Source organism: Mobula hypostoma, chromosome 20, assembly GCF_963921235.1.
Source record: "Mobula hypostoma chromosome 20, sMobHyp1.1, whole genome shotgun sequence".
NCBI classification, from domain to species: Eukaryota; Metazoa; Chordata; class Chondrichthyes; order Myliobatiformes; family Myliobatidae; genus Mobula; species Mobula hypostoma.
Genome location: NC_086116.1, coordinates 38612296 through 38637340, shown reverse-complemented (window position 1 = coordinate 38637340; position 25045 = coordinate 38612296). Strand labels below are relative to the sequence as shown.

General features: G+C 42.1%; 1 protein-coding gene across 26 annotated transcripts in view; it reads left to right on the top strand.

Moving 5' to 3' along the window:
• Window positions 1–25045, top strand: part of celf2 (cugbp, Elav-like family member 2) — a 1121102-nt gene that overhangs the window by 942793 nt on the left and 153264 nt on the right. For all 26 annotated transcript variants that reach the window (XM_063072708.1, XM_063072701.1, XM_063072709.1 and 23 more), the window contains one exon: window positions 4639–4721. In XM_063072708.1, the coding sequence (XP_062928778.1) occupies window positions 4639–4721 (83 nt within the window). The remainder of the gene's footprint in view (window positions 1–4638; window positions 4722–25045) is intronic.

Sequence of the window (25045 nt, the reverse complement as noted above, 5' to 3'; positions counted from 1 at the left end):
GGATGTGGTATATTTGGATCTTCAAAAAGCTTTTGACAAGGTCCCACACAGGAGATTAGTGTGAAAACTTAAAGCACCCAGTATTGGGAGTATGGTATTGATGTGATAGAGAATTGGTTGGCAGACAGGAAGCAAAGAGTGGGAGTAAACGGGACCTTTTCAGAATGGCAGGCAGTGACTAGTGGGGTACCGCAAGGCTCAGTGCTAGGACCCCAGTTGTTTACAATATACATTAATGACTTAGACGAGGGAATTAAATGCAGCATCTCCAAGTTTGCGGATGACACGAAGCTGGGTGGCAGTGTTAGCTGTGAAGAGGATGCAGGGTGACTTGGATAGGTTAGATGAGTGGGCAAATTCATGGCAGATGCAATTTAATGTGGATAAATGTGAGGTTATCTACTTTGGTGGCAAGAACAGGAAAACGGGTTATTATCTGAATGGTGGCCGATTAGGAAAAAGGGAGGTGCAACGAGACCTGGGTGTCATTATACACCAGTCATTGAAAGTGGGCATGCAGGTACAGCAGGCGGTGAAAAAGGCGAATGGTATGCTGGCATTTATAGCAAGAGGATTCGAGCACAGGAGCAGGGAGGTACTACTGCAGCTGTACAAGGCCTTAATGAGACCACACCTGGAGTAATGTGTGCAGCTTTGGTCCCCTAATCTGAGGGAAGACATTCTTGCCATAGAGGGAGTACAAAGAAGGTTCACCAGATTGATTCCTGGGATGGCAGGACTTTCATATGATGAAAGACTGGATTGACTAAGCTTATACTCTCTGGAATTTAGAAGATTGAGGGGGGATCTGATTGAAACATATAAAATTCTAAAGGGATTGGACAGGCTAGATGCAGGAAGATTGTTCCAGATGTTGGGGAAGTCCAGAACAAGGGGTCACAGTTTGAGGATAAAGGGGAAGCCTTTTAGGACCGAGATGAGGAAAAACTTCTTCACGCAGAGAGTGGTGAATCTGTGGAATTCTCTGCCACAGGAAACAGTTGAGGCCAGTTCATTGGCTATATTTAAGAGGGAGTTAGATATGGCCCTTGTGGCTAAAGGGATCAGGAGGTATGGAGAGAAGGCAGGTACAGGGTTCTGAGTTGGATGATCAGCCATGACCATACTGAATGGCGGTGCAGGCTTGAAGGGCCAAATGGCCTACTCCTGCACCTATTTTCTATGTTTCTATGAAAGAGTTAACATTTGAGGAGCATTTGATGGCTCTGTGCCTGTGCTTATTGGAGTTCAGGAGAATGAGGGAGGATCTTATTGAAACCTACTGAATATTGAAAGACCTAGACAGAGTGGATGTCAAAAGGATGTTTCCTGTAGTGGGGGAGTCTAGGAGCAGAGGGCATAGTGTCAGAATAGAAGGACGTCCCTGTAGACAAGAGATGAGAAATGTCTTTTGCCAGAGAGTGGTGAATCTGGAATTCATTGCTACAGACAGCTGTGGAAGCTAGTTAATTGAGTATATTTAAAGCAGAGGTTGATAGGTACTTGATTACTCAGGGCGTCAAAGATTACGCAGACAAGACAGTAGAATGGGGTTGAGTGGGAAAATAAATCAGCCAAACTCAATTGGCCAAATGGCCTAATTCTGCTCCTGTGGTAGAACTAGTTGGTACAAACTTCCAGCAGAGGCACTAAAAGGCTTAAGGTACAGAAAGCATCATTTGCATTAACAATCAAGACAACCTGAGGATGTGCTGGGTTAGCCCACAAGTGTCTCCACACATTCCAACACCAACTGGGTTTGCAGAACACAAGCAGCAAAAGCAATAAAACAACAACAACAAAACAAGCCCCTTACCCACCACCCACCACCCACCACCCACCACACACCACACACCACAACCTTCACACGGCTACAGACTGTCCACTAGCCCCAGGACAAGCCATCTCTGGGGGTTTGGTGGACTCACAGACACTGGGCCTTTGCCTTCCCCAGTGGACTCACAGACACCAACATATCACATTCTACACCTCTACACACCCTCCCCATTAGATTATTGGCAGAGGACAATCAGAAGCTATCATTTTCAGCTGATGCATGCTCGTTTACTCTCACAAGACACTGGAAATCCAAAGTAGCACACACACTCAAAATGCTGGAGAAACTCAGCAGATCATGCAGTGTCCACGGAGAGGAATAAAGAGCCACAGATATGGCTTGACCTGCTGAGTTTGTCCAGCATTTTGTGTGTGTTGCCCATTTATCCTGCCATCTTTCAATAAGTCTGAGACTATAAGAGGTGTCTGGGCTAGGGAATGAAGTGGCTGCAGCTGGTGATTGTATGTTTCTCTGTTAAACTGAGGTCCATTTGATTGTGCAGCATTTCGTACAACTGGTAAAGCTGCACTCTAGGGAGAGTCATCCAGTGTCGTGCAAAAGCAGTGTGAATATAATGCCGGGAAACGCAGCAGTAATTTTGTCTGGTCTTATTATTATTGTTCTTTTGTTTTTTTAAATTTGTTCTGCCAGAAGTTCAAAGTCTCAAAAGGCTTTGCACATTATTAGACAGCATTTGAAGTATCAAAGACCTCCCGATGTGTTTGTCAGGTCTGTTTATCAAATGTCTGTGGCCCATTCTGTACCCTTCTCAGGAGAGCAACTATCCAGTCTGTACGTGCTCGTATCTTCCTCCTTAATGCGAGCATACTATGTGCTGAATTCTGTGAATTCTGTGGGGATGCTGATGTAGATTTTACAACTGGCATTGTTATAAAACCATAAGACAGGAGCATAATTGGGCCATTCAGCCCATCAAGTCTGCTCTGCCATTCCATCATGGCTGCTATTATCCCTCTCAGCCCCACTCTCCTGCCTGCTCACGATAACCTTTGGCACTTCTACTAATCAAGAACTTATCAACCCTTGATTTAAATATACCCAATAATTTGGCCTCCACAGCCGTCTGTGGCATAGAATTCCACAAATTCACTACCCTCTGGCTAAAGAATTTCCTTCTCATCTCTGTTCTAAAGGGATGGCCTCCTAATCTGAGGCTGTGCCATCTGATCCTTGACTCTCCCACTATAGGGAACATACTGTCCATGTTGATTCTATCTAGGCCGTTCAATATTGGATAGGTTTCAATGAGATTCCCCTGCCCAATCCCTGATTCTTCTCAACTACCCTTGGCTAAGAAGATGAGCTGCATTGCTGGAGGGCTGGGGAGGGTTCAGGAGCAAAGGTCGGACAGATCTGAAGGTGAGTGTGTGCATTTGGTATTCAGTGAATCATCAAGTCATACAGCCTGGGAGCAGGATGGTGAACCCAGCTAGACCCAGCTCAAACAAGGTCCCCACCTGAGCTAGATCCAGTTGCCCGCATTTGGCCCTCATCCCTCTAAACCGCTCCTATCCATGTACTTGTCCAATTGTCTTTTAAGTGTCACTATTGTACCTGCCCCAACTACTTCCTCTGGCAGTTTGTTTCATAGAAACACCACCCTCTGCATGAAGAAGTCACTCCTCAGGTTGCTTTTTCTTTCTGTTTCAATCTTTTTATTAATTTCAAAATATGGAAACAAAACATAGCAATAATACAAATAGTAGGAGATATATTGTTACATTTAAAAAAAGTAATTGCAAAACCAAATAGTGTAAATTAACAAAGCTCCCAATCATGTAGAACTAACAACGAGGTTGCTTTTTAATCTTTGCCCTCTCACCTTAAACCTCTACCCTCTAGATTTTTGTTCCCTTCCCCTGGAGTAAAAGACTGTGTGCATTCATCACATCTATTCTTCTCATGATTTTATACTTCTCCATAAGATCACCCTCCTCTGCCTCCTGCATCCGAAAGAATAAAGTCCTCCCCTGCCCAGCCTCTGTCAACAATCAGGCCCTCAAGTCCTGGCAACATTCTGGTTCGTCTTCACTGCACACTTTCGGGCATAGTGGTGCCCATCCTATAAGAGAGTGACAAAAATGACACATAATACTCACAATGGAGAGACAAACCCGCCCAAATATCTGTCTTTTGTGTACCCACGCACTCTCCTCCCAGCCTCTTGCCTTAGTTGCTTCATCAGATCGCCGTGCAATCTCACTCCGATTGTGGAGCTGGTACCATCAGAAGCCACAAGAATTAGAGATTAAAACGGAACTCCCTTAATGCCGCAAACAAAATTTGGAGCATGGATAGAAAACTGCTCAGTGAGACCATGAGAGAGATGTACCGTGTCTATCAAGCGTCATCTGTGCTTGTGTTTTTTTATGCTTGTTACGCTTTTATGTTTAGAGGATTGTAATATTTTCATTTGTAATCCTGCTTCAGAGAATATAATGTTGAATGGTAATTGCCTGCGAACATGGAGATCCTTGTTGCAGCAAGCTTCGAGAATATTCAGACCTGCCGGATATTAAATCCACCTAATCACACTTAGTCTTTAATCATTTAAATAAGACATAATGGATGAATCATCTAAACCTAATTGCTCCCTGCACACATTGGCATTACTTCAAATGAGGTCTGGATTTTGAGTGGTGCGAGGTGGGGGTGAGCTGAATAATTTAAATTATATTGCACAGAATGACATCTGCTAGCTTAATGACTTTTTTACATTGTCTTCTTTAATTTTAATTTCCAGTCTCTTAAATTCTTGCTTTGTTTGTTGTTCTTTACAGGGTGTTGTTTTGTTACATTTTACACGAGGAAAGCTGCACTTGAGGCTCAGAATGCCCTGCACAATATCAAAACTTTACCGGCGGTGAGTATCACTGATCTTATTGCGAAGTCAGAGCTCAGCTCGATGGTCGGTGCCTGTCTCGTTCAGATTAGAGGAGACCCCAAGGCAGCCCAGAGCTGTATCGGTGACCAACAAAGAAGTCACTTCAGTCAAGTTGCTTGTCCTGGCAAAAGGTTGTAAATGCCATGGGATAGAAGTTAAAATTGAAGAGCATGGAGGGTTGTGAATTGAAACTGTATAAAACACAGAATGCCATTGGCTTCTGATCACTGCACTTCAGAAAAGGCCCTAAAGGGGAAAAGGGATAAAGGAGGGGAAACCTCAGCCACATAGTTGTAGTTGTGGCTCATTATACTAAAGCAGGCATCTCTCCTTAAATCAGCCGCCTTTTGACCAGGATTTGCAATAACCTGTGTGTCTTCATATTAATTTTTCTTTGTGTTCCTGTGGTTTGGAGGTTATGCGGTGATACATTAATGGATGATGTTGCAATGAATCAAATGGAAAGTAACGAACGTGGATTATGAACACATTGGCGGCATGGTAGTGTAGAAGGGTGTCATGGCAGCGTAGTCGTTAGTGTAATGCTTTACGGCACCAGTGATTGGAAGGTTGGTGTTCAATTCCTGCTTGTTGACCATAATGAGTTTGTATATTGTCCCCATGACCATGTGGGTGTCCTCTGGGTGGTCCGGCTTCCTCCCCCATTCCAAAGAGGTATGGCTTAGTAAGCTGCGGGCATGCTATGTTGGTGAAGGGAGCATGGCGACACTTGCACGCGGCCCCCAGCACGCCCTCAGATCTTGTTGGCTGTTGACATTTCAATGTATGTTTTAATGTCTGGATGTACACAAATAATACCAATCTTAGATCTTTGGTCAACACGTTCAAAATGCTGGAAGAACTCGGCAGGGTAGGCAGCATCTATGGAGAGAAATAGCTGGTCAATGTTGTGGGCAGACACCTTTCATCAGGTCTCATCAGCTTTGTGTATTGTTCTGGATTTCCAGAATTTCTTGTGTTCTTAAATTTGGTGCCCATTGTGTGGAATTCCAAATAAGCATGTTGAGCACTCAGATTAAGAAGTCCTGTTTAATCAGATCCGTGCTAAAAGCTGGGAGGATTTTTGGGAGGTGGTTTTAACAGTGGAAGAAGAACACACAGGAAGAGTCGTTCAAAATGATAGGACACAAGAGATATTTTAGCCTGTTCTTAGCCTGACTCGCCTTCCTGAATGTGAAATAAAAATGGAAATTGCTGTAAATTCTCAGAACTTGACTTCTGATGAAAAGTCACTGATCTGAAACATCAGTTCTGTTTCTCTCTCTACAGATGTGGCCTGACTCACTTAATATGTCCAGCTTTTTTCACTTTACAGTCAGAATATAAAATATTTTGCTTTTGGATTTCATGGCAGAAGGCATCAGCAGTCGTGCTGTTTCCTTCATCAGGCCTGTGAGAACAGAGACTGAGCATAGAAATCTGTAGTTGCAAATGGTACAAAGTAATGCTCAATTTATCCTGCTGTTTGGCAAGCTAAATGCAAACGTAAAATAATTATTCTTTTTTATAATAGAATTAGATTGAATCATGTTCTGAAAACCTATTTTTCCATATTATGCCACTTTTCAAAAATTCAAAATGTTATGTTTTTATTTAATTATTTGCATTCTCTGTATAGAAATAAGTGAAAGTTACACCTTAAACACAAGAGATTCTGCAGATGCTGGAGCTACACACACCAAATGAAGGGTCTTGGCCTGAAGCATTGACTGTTTGCTCCCCTCCATTGATACTGCCCGACTCCCTGAGTTCATCCAGCATTTGTGTGTTTTGCTGAAAATTATATCTGCTTAGTGAGTAAGCAATTGTTAAACCAATTCTATCTAAACATAATCTTGCAGAACTAATTTTTGGAAAGAGTAAACATTTCTGCTGTTTCAATAGATTTCTGTACTGGCTACACTGCAATATATCAAGAAATGTCCTGAGGAACTTCACTCAATTTGTGTTCAGAATGGATTAGTGTGTTGCCCATGGTATTGTATCAGGAGCTTTCAGATCTAGTAAGCCTTAATGGTCTAGTTGTGGACCCACTGAATCTCTTCGGGTCATAGCTCAGTTACTCTGGGTGAGTAACTGTAACTCCTTGCCAAGGAGGTCAATTGCAGATCAGTAACCTGTTAAATGTGGCACAGAGCCTGGAGCATTTGTCTCGCTGCATGACACAGTACAGTACAGTACAGGAATAGGCCCACAATGTCAGTGCCAAATTCAACTAAACTCATCTACCTGTACATGATCTATATCCCTCCATTCCCTTCTTGTTCATGTGCCTGTCGAAATGCTTCTTAAACATAGCTATTGTATCTGCTGTCACCATCTTCCCTGGCAGTCAGTTCCAGCCACCTATCCCTCTTGGTACAAAAATAAGTCTCCATGAATTTCCTTCAAACTTCTCACCCCTACCCCACCTTAAGATTATGTATGCACTCCAATATTTCATATTTCCATGCTGGGAAAAGAATTTCGGACTATCTACCCTCTCTATGCCTCTCACAGTTTCTATCAAGTCATCCTTTGGTCTCTGAGAAAACAATCCAAATTTTCCATTCTCTCCACAATTCTAATACACTCAGACCACATATAACGCGACCCCGCATAGAGAAGATTTACATAGCGCTCTACCTCCGAGCGTTATGTGGTCTGTGTGTACTCTGTAATCCAGGCAACATCATGGTGAATCTCTTCTACATTCTCTCCAAGGCCATTACATCCTTCCCGTAATGTGATGACTACAAGTGCACATCATACTCCAGATGTAACCTAATGAAAGTTTTATACAGCTGCAGCATGAATTCCTGACTTTTATTCTCAGTGTCCTGACTGATAAAGGCAAACATGCTCCATGCCTTCTGTATCACCCTCTCTACTTCTGTGCCACATTTAGGAAGATATAGATTTGTACCCCAAGATCATTTGATATCAATGCTCCAAATTGGTTTGCCATTTACCACAAACTTTCCTCCTACATTTGACCTGCCAAAGTGCAACACCTCACGCCTGTCCATATTAAATTCCATTTGCTATTTTGCACTCTCCACAACTTTGCCAATTTTTCCTGTTGTCTACAAACTTAACTAATTGCCCCACCTACATTTTGTCCAAATAACAGAGGTCCCAGCACTGATCCCTGGTGGAGCACCACTGGACGCAGTCCATCAATCGGAATAGCGTTCCTTCACGCTTCGCCTTCTCTAGTCAAGTCAACTTTGAATCCAATCCATCAAGAGCCTACGCGCAGTTAGTCACTGCGGCCTCTCTGTATACACCCATAAATAGTTCATTGAGGGAGAGAGTTATCCATCTTCTTACTCTTCTGCATTCACCTTCAAATGTTTCCTCAGCTTAATATTTCATCTGGAAGAATTCATGCACTTAACCTAGTTTCTCCACACTTCCAGAGTTGTCCAGATACAACAATTTCTCCTGATTTTTTTTTGCATTTGACAAATGGGGACAATCTTCAGGCAGTGGCCCCTAGGTATGGAGTTTCCATTAAGCACTTCTACTTTTACTCTATACTCTTCAATATTGTTCAATACTCTAAGTCCTTCAATATTTATAAAGGATTGCATCAGGTCACCCGTCTCCTCTCATTTTGAGAGAGGAATACTCCTCAGCTAGTACACTGAGCTGGGCCCTTTCAGTGGTTGGGCCAACAATCAAAAGGACAGTCCAGGAGGGGGTGCCACTGGGGTGAGAATCTTGCAGCTATTCGAATCGAGACCACCCCAAACCCTCCTGCAGGTTGATCAAAGGGACTGAGAGACTTGTCAGGTTATTCTGATAATCTTCTCCCATGGCATGGAATGTGAACTGTTGCCTATGAAGCTAAAACAAGGTTAGCTTGCTGTGACCCTGCCCTCAGAGTAATGACTGAGAATTTTAGCTATAAGAGATTGAAGAAGAAAAGAGGGTGTGATCAAATTTCTGTAACGCTGTATCGCAATCTCTACATAGTCTTGCAGAAAGCTGATCAGGGATGTTAGGTAGTGTAGATGTAGGTAGACATACAGACAAGATAGATTAGTATTTGGAGAAGGGATCCAAAGTGAAGAGCATTTTTGTTGCCCCACTTAATCAGATCCTCCTTAAAGTTTGGCCTTCCTGGGACAGATTTCTGTACAGTGGCTAAGATGTTTAATATGTTTGGGAGTATTCTGGAGTTATGTGAATATAGCAGATATTAACTCAAGCAAGAACCAGTCTTCAGTTCTTATTATAAATGTAAATCAGTTCAGGAAGCTTGCAATTAGCATTCAATTTTTATTGTAAATGTCAAGCAGTAAATTGAAGTTAAATGTCCACAGGCTAAGAGATATGATTTGGCAAAATGGAGACCGTAAGATATTTGCATAGGCATGAGTCAAACGTTAAGGCAATGGGGTTGTATTGATTTGCTTGCATCAAACCAGGCAACATGGGCTAAGTTATCTGCACCATTGTAACTTGAATTCAAACTGGCAGACCAGATGGCCATGCTTGGACGATACGAAGATAGGTAGAGGGGCAGGTAGTTTTGAAGAAACAGGGTGTTTGCAGAAAGACTTAGACAGATTAGGAGAATGGGCAAAGAAGTGGCAGATGGAATATAGTGTTGGGAAGTGCATGATCATGTACTTCTGTGAAGGAATAGAAGCGTAGACTATTTTCTAATCGGGGAGAAAATTCAAAAATCCGAGGTGCAAAGGGACTTGGAGTCCTCGTGCAGGCTTTCCCAAAGGTCAACTTGCAAGTTGAGTCAGCTGTGAGGAAGGCAAATGCAATGTTAGCATTCATTTTGAGAGGACTAGAATATAAAATCAAGGATGTAATGCTGAGGCTTTATGAAGCACTGGTGAGCCTCACTTGAAGAATTGTGAGCAGTTTTGGGCCCCTTATCAAAGAAAGGATGTGCTGACATTGGAGAGGGTTCAAAGGATGTTCACAAAAATGATTCCAGGAATGAAAGGCTTATCATGTGTGGAGTGTTTGATGGCTCTGGCCCCATACTCAATGGAATTAAGAAGAATGAAGGAGAATCTCATTGAAACCTATTGAATGTTGAAGGGCCTAGAGCCAATGAATGTGGATAGGTTGTTCCTATAATGAAGGCGTCTAGGACCAGAGAGCACAGAACAGAGGGATGTCTGTTTAGAACTGAGATGAGGAGAAATTTCTTCAGCCTGAGGGTTGTGAATCTGTGGAATTTGTTTCCACAGGCAGCTATGGATGCCAGGTCATTGGGTGTATTTAATGTGGAGGTAGATTGATTCTTGGTAAGTCAGTGTGTGAAATGTCACAAGGAGAGTGCAGTAGAATGGGGTTGAGAGGGAAATGGATCAGCCATGATCAAATGGTGGCGTAGACTTGATGGGCTGAATGGCCTAATTCTGCTTCTATATCTTATGGTCTTGTAGTGTAATACGCAGTCCTTTATTGGCGTCATGTTTTAGTGACATCCTTGGAGGTATATATTAGTATCTAAGGTGGTCCACCATCCTTTCCAGCGAGTTGGCCTGCATTGCTTGGTGCTCGGCTATGAGCAGGCTGAAATTGTGATGCTGTTGGAGGTCTTTCCACCCTTCAGCAGCACGCTTCTTCCCTGCTGGCTACCAAACTCATGCTTGATGCCCCAGAACACATAATCCTCAGTAGATCACACTCACAATGCTGGAGGAACTCAGCAGGTCAGGCTGCATCTATGGAGAGGAATAAGGAGTTGATTTCCCAGGTCGAGACCCTTCCTCAGGAAAGCTCTTGGCTGCTGGACTGTGGGCGGCATAGAAAGCGAACTCCTTCAACTGGAATGAGGAGAAATAAAAAGATTTGCTAGATGAAATGATTATGGTTGTTGAGAAATTGGATCCTTAGTAGTTCAATATACACATAATTTGTGTGTGTGTGTGTGTGTGTGTGTGTACCTGTGTGAGCCCTTACACAAGGCCCTAATGTATTGAGCTGCTCAGTTCCTCCAGTAGCTCATATTTTGCTCATTGGTTTTATAATTTATTCAATATTGGTGTTGGTATGCAGCAGCCTGGGAGTTTGTATTCAGTAACCCTTTTGTTGGACTGGGTCCATCACCTTCCCTGTGTTAATAGAGTTAGTTCCGGGCTCTGGACCCCTGGCTGCTAAGCTGTAGGTATTATAGAATGCAAATTTCATCAATTTGAATAAGGGGAATTAAAAAGATTTGTTAAGTTAAATGGTTATGGTTAATGAGAATTTGGTACACATTTTAAGAGAATTGTTAATAACAGCTTTTATAGACTGTAGACCAATTAAGCTAATGGTATTTAGAGCTAAACATTATGTGTGAAAAGGAAAGAGATCAAAAGATGCGACAAGCAAGCTGAGCGTTGGAACAATAATCAGTGACAATGCGTAAAGCAAATGTTCGGATGTATGTGGATGTCAGTGCTAAACTCTAGTTGTGCCGCTTTGTATGCCGTTAATATCTGCACACTTTGACTACTGTGCATGTTATTGGCTGTCAAAGCATGAAACAGAACATACACAAAGATAGAGATTGGTTAATGAGGAGTGGTTGCAAAAAGCCTGCGTTTTATCTGAGTGACATTCATTACCATGTTGTAGGTGACTGGGCAATTCCCCTGCTAATCGAGCTAGAAGGCAAGTTATTTATGTCAAAATCTCGTCACATACTATGGGCAATACACAAAATGCTTGAGGAACTCAACACGTCAGCCAGCATCTATGGACAGGATTAAACAGTGAATGTTTCGGGCTGAGACCCTTCATCAGGGACTAGACACCTTACCAGGGTGTTTCTTTTAGACTCTTGGTTTCTTCAACTTTATTTCAATCTCTCTTTCAGGGCTCTTTATTTCCAGAGATGCTGCCTGATCTGTTCTGTGCTTCCAGTATTTGGTGTTTATGCTTCTTGTGAAGTTTCCCTGCTTTTATTAGAGGAAGCTGCTGTGGCTTTAACCACAGGTTCTCTTTCCTCCAGGCTCGCTGTCCAAGTTAGTTGACTCTATATTGGCATTTTTTTTTGTGTGAGGTTGTGAGATTTATTTTATTTTATCATGTAAGGTCAGTTTATACATTGCGGAGCCTTTGAATCATGAGCGGGTAATGTTGTCATTTACACCCTGTTGAACAGAGGCTTGCAGAGTGACAGTCGAGGTGATGATATTGCAGTTACTTAGGTTTTAAGGAAACTGAGAAATATGGACCGTGATGAGCTGTTTCACACTGTCCAGAGCAATGGAACTGAAGGATATAGTTTGTGCCTGAACTGGGATGAGATACTTAAAAACCAGTGCACAACTAGATAGCCAGAGAAATTTTCCCAGGGTGGAAATGGCTAATACCAGGGGGTATAACTTTAAGGTGATTGGATGGAAGTATAGGGAGGGGGGGATATCAGAGGTATGTGTTTTACACAGAGCGTGATGGGTAACTGGAATGCCCTTTCAGTGGTGCTGCTAGAGACAGATACATTAGGGACATTTAAGAAACTCTTAGATAGGCACATGGGTGGTTGAAAAATTGAGGGCTATATGGGAGGAAAGGGTTAAATTGATCTTACAGTACAGTAAAAGCTCAGTACCACATTGTGGGCCAAGTGGCCTCTACTGTGCTGTAGTGTTCCATGTTCTAGGATCAATGATTGAAAAGTAATATTCTGGAGAAGCTCAGCGGATCAGACAGCTTCAGTGGAGTAAGATGGACTGTTGTTTCAGGTCGAAACCCCTCACTAGTCCAGGTGAAGGCCCTAACTTTCACAGATGCTGTCTGACCCATTGAGTTTCTCCAGCAATACAGATTCCAGCAGTAGTAGTCTTTTGTCTCCTTGTGGGTAATGGTCCTTGGGTGACTGAATGCTAAATCAGCGGAATTCAGTGTCCTGAAGAAAGGGAGTAGAACCAGCCAGTGGCAGTTCCTTTTATTGCAAATTAAACAGACCTTTCAAAATTAGCATAGCAGTCACAAAAGGCTGGAAATTTGTCCTCTGTCTGGTGTTCTGAATGTGCAAGGTAGCAAGTGGAATACAACATGCGTACACTTCTGCCTTGTGTGCATAGTGTGTGCAACAGAAGTCTCCACTTTGTTGTAGATTAAATGTAATGTTTAGGAAAACAAGGAACATTGTGCTATGATCTCCAAAGCTCTCAGTCACTAGAATTGCCTCAGGAATAAGTCTAATTGATAGAGATTGCCAAAATGAGGTGAGCATACCATTATTGTTGTGGCTTGTGTCTAAGAAGATGAACTGAATGGACTTCTTTTGTCAGTCATTTCCAACGTTCATTTGATTCATGGCCCTTGCAGGGTTTAGCAAATAATGTTTTATGCAGAAACTAGGATTAAATAACCACAAAGCTCCAAGACTAGATAAGGTACCTTTTAAAATGCTTAAGGAATGAAAGGAGAAGATTAATATGTTTTGGCTAATACTTTCCAGAGCTCCATTAAGATTGGAGAACCGTCTGAGACCTGGAGGACAGCAAATGTAAATGAGTTTCTTTATTCCAAAAGAGAGAAAGCCAGACTCTGATAAATCTAGGCCAGTTAGTATAATATTGAAGATGAGTGAAATTTTAAATGCAGTGGTACACCTTGTTGGATACGAGTATTTAAATAGAGATTATTCAAAGCCACAAGCATTCACTGGGGGAAAGTGGGAGCAAGACTATAACTAAATTAGTGATACAAAGTAATACAATTTAACTGATTTTTAAAAGTGTTTAAGAAGTCCATGGATGACTGAGGAAAGCTTGAGAAACCAACACAAAATGCTGGAGGAACTCAGCAGGTCGGGCAGCATCTGTGGAAAGGAATAAAGAGTTGATGTTTCAGGCTGAGACTAGATAACCTGACTTTTGAAAAATTCTGAAATTGTGCAAAACCGTCATTGATGCAATCTCATGACTCAACACACCCAAATTGGTGACCGTGTATCAAGGAAGTAAACTGGAACTGTCCAAATTAATTTCACAACTTGTGTTCCTTCCCGACACCACCCCACCCCCCACCCCACCTTCTTTTTCTGGCTCCTGCTCCCTTCCTTTCCTGTCCTGATAAAGGGTCTCGACCCGAAACATTAACTGTTTAGTGCCCTCCATTGATTCTGCCTGACTTGCTGAATTCATCCAACATTTCCTGGTTTTTCAGCATCTTCAGAATCTCTTGTGTTTTATTTTAATTTCACAGTAGACTTTTGAAGATTTCCATCCTTAATTTTGAAAGCAGTTAACTAGGAGAAATTCTGACAATCGTATGACAAAAACTTACCCTGGAGCATCACTGCAGCTTCCATTTCAAAACAAGTAGAATCTGCAATTATAAATAAATTTCCTCATCATGAGCAAAAATTAGATAATTTTAAAACGTATAGAAATTCTTAATGGAGAGAATCATCAATTCATAGGGTAGAGTGGAGGAAGAAAAAGTCTTTAACCTACTCAAAATAAAGTTCAATGGGCAGGGAATGTAAGTTCTTGTGATGGGAAATCCGCTGTTTATGACAAAGTCTTCCTGGAGTGGATTTGGTCTTGGTCTCGTATGTGAAGGTAAAGTACATTATCCAGGTTCGTTTTCCAAAATTGCTCAGAATCAGGTTTAATATCACCGGCATTAATAATTAATATCACTGACAGTATGTCACGTAATTTGTTGTTTTGCTGCAGCAATACAGTGCAATACATAATAATAACAAATTATAATAAGAAAATATATGTATAAATAAATTAAATAAGTGGTGCAAAAAGAGAGCAAAATAAGAACAGAACACCGAGGTAGTGTGCATGGGTTCATTGCCCATTCAGAAGTGTGATAGCAGTGAGGAAGAAGCTGTTTCCGAAATGTTGAGTGTGTGTTTTCAGGCCCCCATACCTTCTCCTTGATGGTCACAGTGAGAAGAAGGCAAAAGGGTGATGGGGTTCCTTTAATGATGGATGAGGCATCGTCTTATGAAGAGGTCCCCAGTGCTGGGGAGGCTAGAGCCCATGATGGAGCTGGCTGAGTTTGCAACCTTCTGCAGCTTGTTCCAATCCAGTGCAGTGGTCCCTCTGTACCAGACGGTGATGCAACCAGTTAGAATGGGCCCGCACGGTAGCGTAGTGGTTAGCACGACGCTTTACAGCAGCAGCGACCCAGGATCAATTCCCGGCACTGCCTGTAAGGAGTTTGTACGTTCTCCCTGTGACTGTGTGTGTTTCCTCTGGGTGCTCTGGTTTCCTCCCACAGTCCAAAGACGTACCAGTTGAAAGATTAATTGGTCATCGTAAATTGTCCCGTGACTAGGTTAGGGTTAAATCAGGGGTTCCTGGGCAGCGTGGCTCGAAGAGCCAGAGGAGCTTACTCTGCAATGTATCTCAAGAAATAAATAAATAATGATCTCCATGGTACATCTGTTGAAATTCAGCAGTAATCCAAAAACCTCTTGTAGCAATGTGTTCTTTTCTCTGCTGTTTGTGAGCCAACTGTAGCCTTTTTCCTCTTAAAGACATGGAGTAGGAGCAAGCAATTCAAAACCTGTGTCTGAACTGAAAAATGCCTTCCTCTGAAGATCTTGGACTCAAAGGGCTAGTTGCTATGTACCCTGTAACAGAGATGTGCAATCTTCTTCATTGTAGCTTGTAGAGTTCTACATCAGAGAAGCAAATCCTTCAGCCCACCACAACCATATCAACCATTTTACTCATTTACCCCCACTAGGTTCATATCCTTCTTAATTTTGTCTATTTAGGTACACATTTAATTGCCACCTAAGCATATTGACTGTATCTGACAGTACTACTTCTACTGACATCGAGTTTGCACTGACCATCAAGCACTTGTTTAACCTGAACTTACTCTCAAACCCATTCTCTTCCTCTCACATTCTCACCAGCTGCTTCCAGACCACAATACTCACCTGCATACCTCGAACACTTCCCTGTGACCAGTTGACATGCTAAGTTCCCTGTCTTTGAGATGCGTGAGAAAACTCATGCAGTCACAGGGAGAATGTGGAAATTTCACTCAGCACTCAGGGTTGAACCTGGGGCACAGGAGCTTTTTAAAAATATATTTAGTATAAATTTAGTATAAATGCGAAGTTTTGATGAAGACATTACACTGATGATGTGATCTTAGATAGGCTGATCGAAATTTGCAACTCTGAAATTTACACTTGTATTGGGAAATTTCACTGCTCGCATATAAGCTTTTTGTGTGGAATAGAACATTTGAGACAGACTGTCAAGTTCCAAGACGTGTATAAACTGCAGGAGAAGGAATGAAACACACAAAATGTTGGAGGATTTCAGTAAGTCAGGCACTATCTATGGAGTGAAATAAACAGTCAACGTTTTGAGTCGAGACCCTTCAATAGGACTGGAAAGGAAGGGGATAGAAGTCAGAATAAGAAGGTGGAGGGAGGGAAAGGAGTGATAGGAAATGGGTGGGTGTGAGAGGGGGAATAGGGTAAGAAGTTGGGAGGTGATAGGTGAAAGAGGAAAAGGGCTGAAGAAGAAGGAATCTGATAGGAGAGAACAAAGGAAGAAAGGGAAGGAGGAGGGGCACCAGAGAGAGGTGGTAGGTAGGTGAGAAGAAGAGAGGGGGTGAAAGGAGAACCAGAAATGGGAATGGAAAAAGAGGGAAGGGGGAAAAGGGAGAAATTACTGGGTTAGAGAAATCGATGTTCCTGGCATCAGATTGAAGGCTACACAGAGGAAATATGAGGTGTTGCTCCTCCAACCTGTGCGCCCTCATCGTGGCAGTCGAGGAGGCCATGGACTGACATGTTGGAATGGGAATGGGAGGTCAGAATGGAAATCCTGACTTTCGTGGTGGATGGAGCAAAGGTGCTCCACGATCTACATGCCGTGTAAATAATTGCATAAAGTGTAAGGGAAGGAAAGAACGAGTATTTATCTGAGGAGAGATAAAGGTTGTAAGACTTGCTGTGCATTGGATCATTACAAACTCTCTGCCTCTGCTCTGAACCCCCACGTGGGCATTGACCCCATTTAAACAACATGCTGCAATAACCCCCACACAAGTAGGTACAGTGGTTAAAATACTTAGGCTGATCTACTTGCAAATGATCTTCTTTAAGATATTCTGTATACCCAGTGTGTGGAATCCATTGTTTCTGATTCATGTAATTATTGATCTGAATAACCACAAAATAATTTACTGGCAAGAATGCATCTTATTTCCCAGACTTGATTTTAATTTGAAAAGGCAACATTTTGAGAATTGATCTGGATGATTATTTAAATGCAAGGAATTCAATTTTATGCCGCAGAGACAAAGTTGTTTGTTTGACATGGCACTAGGCTCACAAATACAATTAGGTATTCAACACAGATTTCCAACCAACTGGCAATTTAATGGGTCTTTATTTTTCTGAGGAAATAATTGTGCGTCTCACTGTAATGCTGCTGCATTTATACACAAGAAATGGAAAGCAGCTCACATTGTTTCCTCTGTTGTAAAACATTATCTTAATTGGGTGCTTGACTGAAAGTCTTTATGCAGGAAGACAAGAGCAGATATAGAAGCATGGGATACAAGGACTGTAGTTAATGGTTCTGTGTCATAAAGCTCGCTCTTGATAAAGTCAAACATGGGGCATGGAATTTAGATAGGATTTTAATTAGCTATTAGCATAGGACTTATGACCAATCTAATGACACAGAGTAGTTGCAAGATTGCTTATGAGCACCTTCTCTGGCTCGAAATCGATCATCTATTACAAAACTTTTTTTTCAAACAGAGCTCATTGTTCCTGTAATATCTTTTCTAGAGCTTTCTGTCTGTGACCCCCACTACATTCATGAATTCATTAAACGATATAGTCAAAGATCACGTAAGGAAGCCAATTGAGCCAGCATGAACTCTAGCAAAGTTATCCAAGGAGCCTGCTAACTCCTCCTTTTTACTTCGTAGAGACCTGCAGCTTTATCAGAAATATTTATCCAAAGCCTTTTGAAAGGTACTATTGAATTACCTTCCAGTGTTCAATCAGCATCGTGTTCCAAATCACAACAATCCAATGATAACACAAGCCTACACTTATTCTTAGAGTCATACAACAGGCCCATCTTGTCCATGTCAACCAAGTTGTCTACATGAGCAAGTCTTGTAATTGACCCATATACCTCTGGGCCTTTCCTTTCCATATACCCATCTAAATATCTTTAATACTTAATTGTACCCACCTCTACCTTGTTACTATAACGCTCTTAAATAGTTCCCTAGTACGATAAGATAGACTCATGACATCACAATCTATCTCGTTATGATCTTGAACTTTATTGTTTACCTGCTCTGTATTTTGTTCGTAGCAGTTACACCTTATCTTGCATTGTTACTGTTTTCTTTGGTCTACCTTAGTGCACTGTGTAATGATCTGATCTGTATGAAGACGAGCTCTTCATGGGAGAATAATAAACCAATACCCACCACTCTGTATGGAAAGTATCCCCTCAGAACCTTTCAAACCTTTCCTCTCTCACCTAAATCTTTACATATCTGAGGTCCCAGGTTCAATCCCTGGCATCTCTGGGCTGGTTACCAATAATTTAGGGGTGGCACAGTAGACTAATGGTTAGCACAATGGTTAACGGCACCAGCAATCACCAGGCGTGGTTCAATTTCCGCCACTGTCTTTAAGGAATTTATACATTCTCCGTGTGACCGTGTGGGTTTCCCCCAGGCATTCTAGTTTCCTCCCATGTATTAGGCCATTTGGCCCATCAAGTCTGCTCCGTCATTTCATCATGGCTGATCCATTTCCCTCTCAGCCCCAATCTCCTGCCTTCTCTCTGTATCCCTTCATGCCCTGACTAATCAAGAATCTGTCAAACTCTGCCTTAAATATACCCAATGACTTGGCATCCATAGCTGCCTGTGGAAGCGAATTCTATAGATTCACCACTCTATTATCTCTGTTCTAAATGGATATCCTTGTATTCTGAGGCTGTGTCCTCCAGTTGTAGACTCCCCCACCATAAGAAACATCCTCTCCACATCTACTCTGTCGAGGCCTTTCGACATTCAATAAGTTTCAATGAGATCCCTCCTCATTCTTCTGAATTCCAGTGAGGACAGGCCCAGAGCCATCAAAAACATCTCATATGATAAGTCTTTCAATCCCAGAGTCATTTTTGTGAACCACCTTTGAACCCTTGCCAATGTTAGCACATCCTTTCTTAGATAAGGGGACCAAAACTGCTCACAGTATTCGAAGTGAGGCCTCACCTGTGCTTTATAAAGACTCAACATTACATCCTTGCTTTTATATTCTAGTCCTCTCAAAATGAATGCTAACATCGCATTTGCCTCCTTCACAATCAACTCAACTTGCAAGTGAACCTACAAGGAACCTGGCATGAGGACTCCCAAGTCCATTTGCACCTCCAATTTTTGAATTTTCTCTCCATTTAGAAAATAGTCAACCCTTTCATTTCTTCTAACAAAGTGCATGACCATACATTTCCTGACACTATTCCACCCGCCGCTTCTTTGCCCATTCTCCTAATCTGTCTAATTTTCCCAGTCTACCTGCATATTGAAATCCTCCATGATTTTCATAACTTTGAACCTTTGACATGCATTTTCTATTTCCTATTGTAATTTGTAGACCACATCTTTACTACTATTTGGGGGTCTGTATACAACTCCCACCAGAGTCTTTTTACTCTTGCAGTTTCTTAGCTCTATCTGCCCTCAATGATTGTACACCTTCCGATCCTATGTCACCTTTTCAAATGATTTGACTTCATTTTTTACTGACAGAGCCACCGCGCCCCCTCAGCGTTCCTGCCTGTCCTTTTGATACAATGTGTATCCTTCGATGTTAAGCTCCCAACTATAATCTTTCAGCCAGGATTCAGCGATGCCAACAATGTCATACATGCCAATCTGTATCTGTACTACAAATTCATCTACCTTATTCTGTATACTGTACTGCGAACATTCAAATATAACACCTTCAGCCCTATATTCATCACCCTGTTCGATTTTGTCCCTCTTTATGTATAAGGAGCTTTCTAGCTTCAGTGACTGAATTAACCTCTGTCTGTCTGAACCCATTTTCTTTTTACTGTGGCTTAACTTGAGCCTATGTTCCCTGTGATAGAAGGTTAAGGGCATCAGATAACTGTTTCATAAATAACTCTGCCTCTCGTGCACCCTAATTTCAAATGCGTTACCATTTACGATTGCAGTGCTGACCTCTTGCTGCTCTTTGTAGCCCATTTAAAAGAGCAATTGATGTTCTTCCTATTTTGAATGGGTTAACAAATTGGTCAAGATGAGAAATGGACGAAATTCACATGAGCACACTAATCAATAAACCTCAAGTGACTATGCATCAGATTTCTTGTAATGGATAGCCAAAGTTTAGACCTAGCTAAAAAAGAAATTCAGTTTCTTCTTTCTCCAGAAAATAATGGATTGCCCACAACGATTCCAACCTACAGCTGTCATCTGAATCTAAAGATTTGTACTTTAAGGTTAGCTTTATTTGTCATGTGCACATCAAAACATGGAAGCATATGGAGAAGTGCGTCGATTGCATCAATGGCCAACGCAGTGTCAGCCAGCCAGCAAACATCGCCATGCTTCTGGCACTGATGTAGCATGTTCACAACTTACTAACCCGCCTGTCTTTGGAGCGCGGAAGGAGACCGGAGCACCCAGAGTAAATCCACGTGGTCAGTGGGAGAACGTACAAACTCCTTCCAGACAGCAGTGGACTTGAACCCAGGTTTCTAGCCCTGTAATATCATTACACTGACCGCCACATTACCTCGGTAGTGGACCACAGCATTCCTTGGTTCATGTGATTTTATGCCCAAAGATTCATTGGTTAGGACTGTTGAGAATTTCCACTCAGTGACAGGTGTCTGAATTATCCATAAACCCATCAACACTATTTCACTATTTTGCTCTCTTTTAGCACTACTTACTTATTTTTAATAAATATTTCTTATTGTAAGTAATAGTACATTTTATGTGTACATTGTACTGCTGCTACAAAATTTCACGTCATATGTCAGTGGTGATAAACCTCATTCTAGTATAATTTAAAGGTCCAAGGCAGTATCAGTACCTATAGGGAATTGTACCCTCAAGACTATCCCAACAGTGCAATATCAGAGTGGCACCATCACCTGCGAACAAGCAGTAATAACCGAGGTAGTAAAGCCAGGAAATGTTTGAAACACTCAACAGGTCTCGCAGCATATGATTAAAGTGAAACTGAATTAATGTTTCAGGTCTTGGGACCCTTATCAGAACATACCAGTCAAGCTGAAAAAAAATGACCTGTTTCACTTTCCACAGCTGCTGCCTGATTTGCTGAATCTTTCTAGCATTTACTGTTTTTATTTTGCATTTCAAGCATTTGCAATTGTTTTGATTTTCAATAACTGTGGGAAGTGGATAATATGGAATATCAGCTGACCCAGCCTGAAGCACACTGTCTGAAAGGCATGGGCTTAAGTGTCAGAAGTACAACTGTTCTGCTGAAGTGAAGCCAGAGGTGACTTGGAATCAAAACCATCAACAACAGAGAATAAAGGAGTTTATATTCTGTTAATTTCCACTTTCCTTAAGACTACCTCCTAAATTCCCTGACTGATTACTTAACTAAATACCTGCACTGCTTCATATAAACTCTGTAATGTATAATTCTAGACATGTGAGTTGTTTTAGTTGAAGTTTTTTTTCAAAACCTTGGAGAGAACACAGAAAACAGAAGAGTACAACATAGCACAGGCCCTTTGATCCACAACCTTTTAACCTACTGTAAGATCAACCTAACCCTTCCATCCTATATAGCTCTCCATTTTACAATCATTCAGGAGCCTATCGAAGTGGTTCTTCGATGTCCCTAATGTATTTGCCTCCACCATTACCCAGGCAGGGCTTTCCATGCACCCACTACACTCTGTGTAAAACAAAACTTATTTTTGACATCCCTCCTATACCTTCCTCCAGTTACCTTAAAAATTATGCTCCCTTGTATTGGCCTTCAACTGAAAAAGGTCTTCAACTATCTACTTGTTCTATGCTTCTTGTCATCCTGTACATCTCTGGCAGGAATGATGAAAGAGTGTTCAATTTTCTATAAGAGAAGTTCTACAGGACTCTTTAGAGTGCTCTAAAATAGAAGTGTGGAAAAGTGCATGAATGGGAGTGGTATGGAGAGCTCTGGTCCAGGTGTGGGTCAATGAAAACAGGCAGCCTTACAGTTCGGCATGGACAAGATGGGCCAAGGGGAGGTTTCCGTCAGGAGTATTCTGACTCTATTCTTTTACATTGCATAACATTGAACAGAAATGCCCAGTGGGTGCATAAGGCTCATGCCTTTGATAAGGGTTTTGGTGAGGACTGAATTACTTATTTCTTACGATTCTGTTAATATTGGAATGTACAACAGGTATTGACTGAGATTTTAAAGTGGCAGGGAGCAGAGGTATCTTAGAATGAGTGGTCATGGGTTAAGGATGAAAGGTAAAATGTTTAAGGGGAACAAACATGAGGGGGATCTTCTTCACTCAGAGAGTGGTGAAAGTGTGGAATGAGCTCCCAGCAGAAGTAGTGGTTGTGGGTTTGATTTCAACATTTAAGAGAACTTTGAATAGCTGCATGATGGGAGGGGTGTGGAGGGTGATGATCTGGTTGCAAGTCGAAGGGATTAGGCAGAATAATAGTTGAACATAACATTTCTGTGCTGTAGTGTGTTCTATGCCCCCATAAGAAAAAATGGCAATTATTAATATTTCAAAAAAGAGAAAACCTGCAGTTGCTGGAAATCCAGGCAACATACACAAAATGCTGGAGGAACTCAGCAGGCCGGGCAACATCTGTGGAAAAAAGTATGATCAACACCCCTCCCAAGGGTCTCAGCCTAAAGCATTGACTGTAATTATTAATATTTAATTGGTTATTTAACATTGCTTTAGCTGGAAGAAAAGCTGAGCAAATTTTATTAGTTATCTGATTGCTTCCTAAAGTTATTCCACCACACTTTGCAACTTAAGTTTGGTACTTCAAGTTTGCCCCCATCCTGAATTGTTTCAGTTCTGACCTCTATTGCAGCCCACCAAGTTTATCAGTCATCTTAGCCATACATAGCTGCTTAACTCCTTTCCAAGACCCTTTCTCCAACTCCAGTGTTATAAACCAGGTAGACAAGCCTCCTTTGATCATCACCTTGAACCTCCATCCCACAGATGTGCATATTCCATTCTTTCCCTACTCCCATCACAGCTCAAGCACTTTCTCCTCTGGCAGCTCGCTTCATTTTTAAATTTGAAAGGAGACACAAAGCATTGGTATTATTTATTGTTCCCACTGTTTTAAACCGGGCAGGCCTGCTAGGGTGCTCCGCTCAGGAAGAGCTCGATTCTGAGATCTCAGTCAGAAGTCAGAATGAAACAGATGGACACATGCAAAAGGTAGTCACTGTCCTTTCACATGTGAGGAGGTTCAGAGGAGGTTCATGAGAATGAGCCCGAGAATGAAAGATTTAATGTATGTGGTGTGTTTGATGGCTCTGAGTCTGTATTCGCTGGAATTTAGAGGAATGGTGGGGTGAGATCTAATTGTAATCTATCAAGTATTGAAAGGCCTAGATAGAGTGGACATGGAGAGAATGTTTCCTATCGTGGAGGAGCCTAGGACCAGAGGACACCAACTCAGAATTTAAGTACATCCCTTTAGAACAGAAATGAGGAGGAATTTGGATGAGGAATCAGAGGTTGGTGAATCTGTGGAATTCATTGCCACTGACAGCTGTGGATGCCAAGTCATTGAGTATGGAGATTGATAGGTTCTTGATTCGTAAGGATTTAAAGGTTATAGGGATAAGGCAGGAGAATGGGGGTTGAGAGGGATTGAACGGTGGAGTAGACTGGATGAGCCATTTCTGCTCCTATGCCTTATGGTCTTTTGACTGAACTGTCGTGTTTATTGTCACAGCCACTCGATCCTTTCAGTTCCATGTTGTAGAGCAGCGGTCCCCAACCACCGGGCCGCGAGGAAACGATATGATTTGTCGATACGAGTCAGCTGCACCTTTCCTCATTCCCTGTCACGCGCACTGTTGAGCTTGAACGCACGCGAGGTCATTACGCGCGCGTCGTCTATGTTAGCGCGGGAAGGAGATCAACTCCTCGAGCTTGCAAATGATGGCGGGCTGAAAATTATGTTTGACATAACATCTCTGCCGGCATTCTGGATCAAAGGGTGAATATCCTGAGATAGCCACGGAAGCACTGAAAACGTTGGTTCCATTTCCAACATAATTCTGCAATGAATGTAACAAAAACTAAATTGCGGAATAGACTGGACATAAAGGAACCCATTCGAGTATCGCTGTCTCCCATCACCCCTCGATAGGACCGTCTTGTTGCAGGAAAACAAGCCCAGGGCGCCCACTGATTCAGCGATATTGGTGCGTTGCAATGATTTTATATGTTCATACGGGGAAAATATGCGCTGTGTGTTTAATATCCAAACGTTACTTAAAATGTTATGATGCTATTGACTTACTTATATAACCATATAACAATTACAGCACGGAAACAGGCGATCTCTGCCCTTCTAGTCCGTGCCGAACGCTGCTCTCACCTAGTCCCACCGACCTGCATTCACCCCATAACCCTCCATTCCTTTCCTATCCATATACCTATCCAATTTAACTTTAAATAATAATATCGAACCTGCTTCTGCCACTTCTACTGGAAGTTCGTTCAAAACTTACTTCAAGCTTCCCTGATAATTGACTTATCGCTATATTCATGCGAGGAAAATATGCGCTGTGTGTTTAATATTAAATTGGTTCGATAAACCCTTTTAGAAACGAAATTGAGTGTATTAGCCACTTATCACCGATATTCCGGTGGTGATTAACACCCCCTCCCCGAACAGAAGCGCCAAAAACGATTTGTAGCCCAAAAAAAGGCATGTACGCGCATGCGCACTGGTGCCCGCGCAAGGCTTCATGGTCATTGTAGTCTTTTTCGGGGTAAACTCAACGTATTTGACTGCTACTGTACTCTTGTCCGTTGGCAATCATCCCCCTCCCCCCCGGTCGGCCGGTCCGCAAGAATATTGTCAATATGAAACCGATCCGCAGTGCAAAAAAAGTTGGGGACCCCTGTTATAGAGTGAGAGAGAGTTTTCCAGCTTTGTTTAACTAAAACCTAATGAATGTGGAGTTGAGGCCACAGTGATGTTTGGACACAAGTTGATGTCCTACATGTGTTTCATAGAACAGCACAGTACACGCCCTTTATCCCATGATGTTGTGCTGACCCTTTAAACTA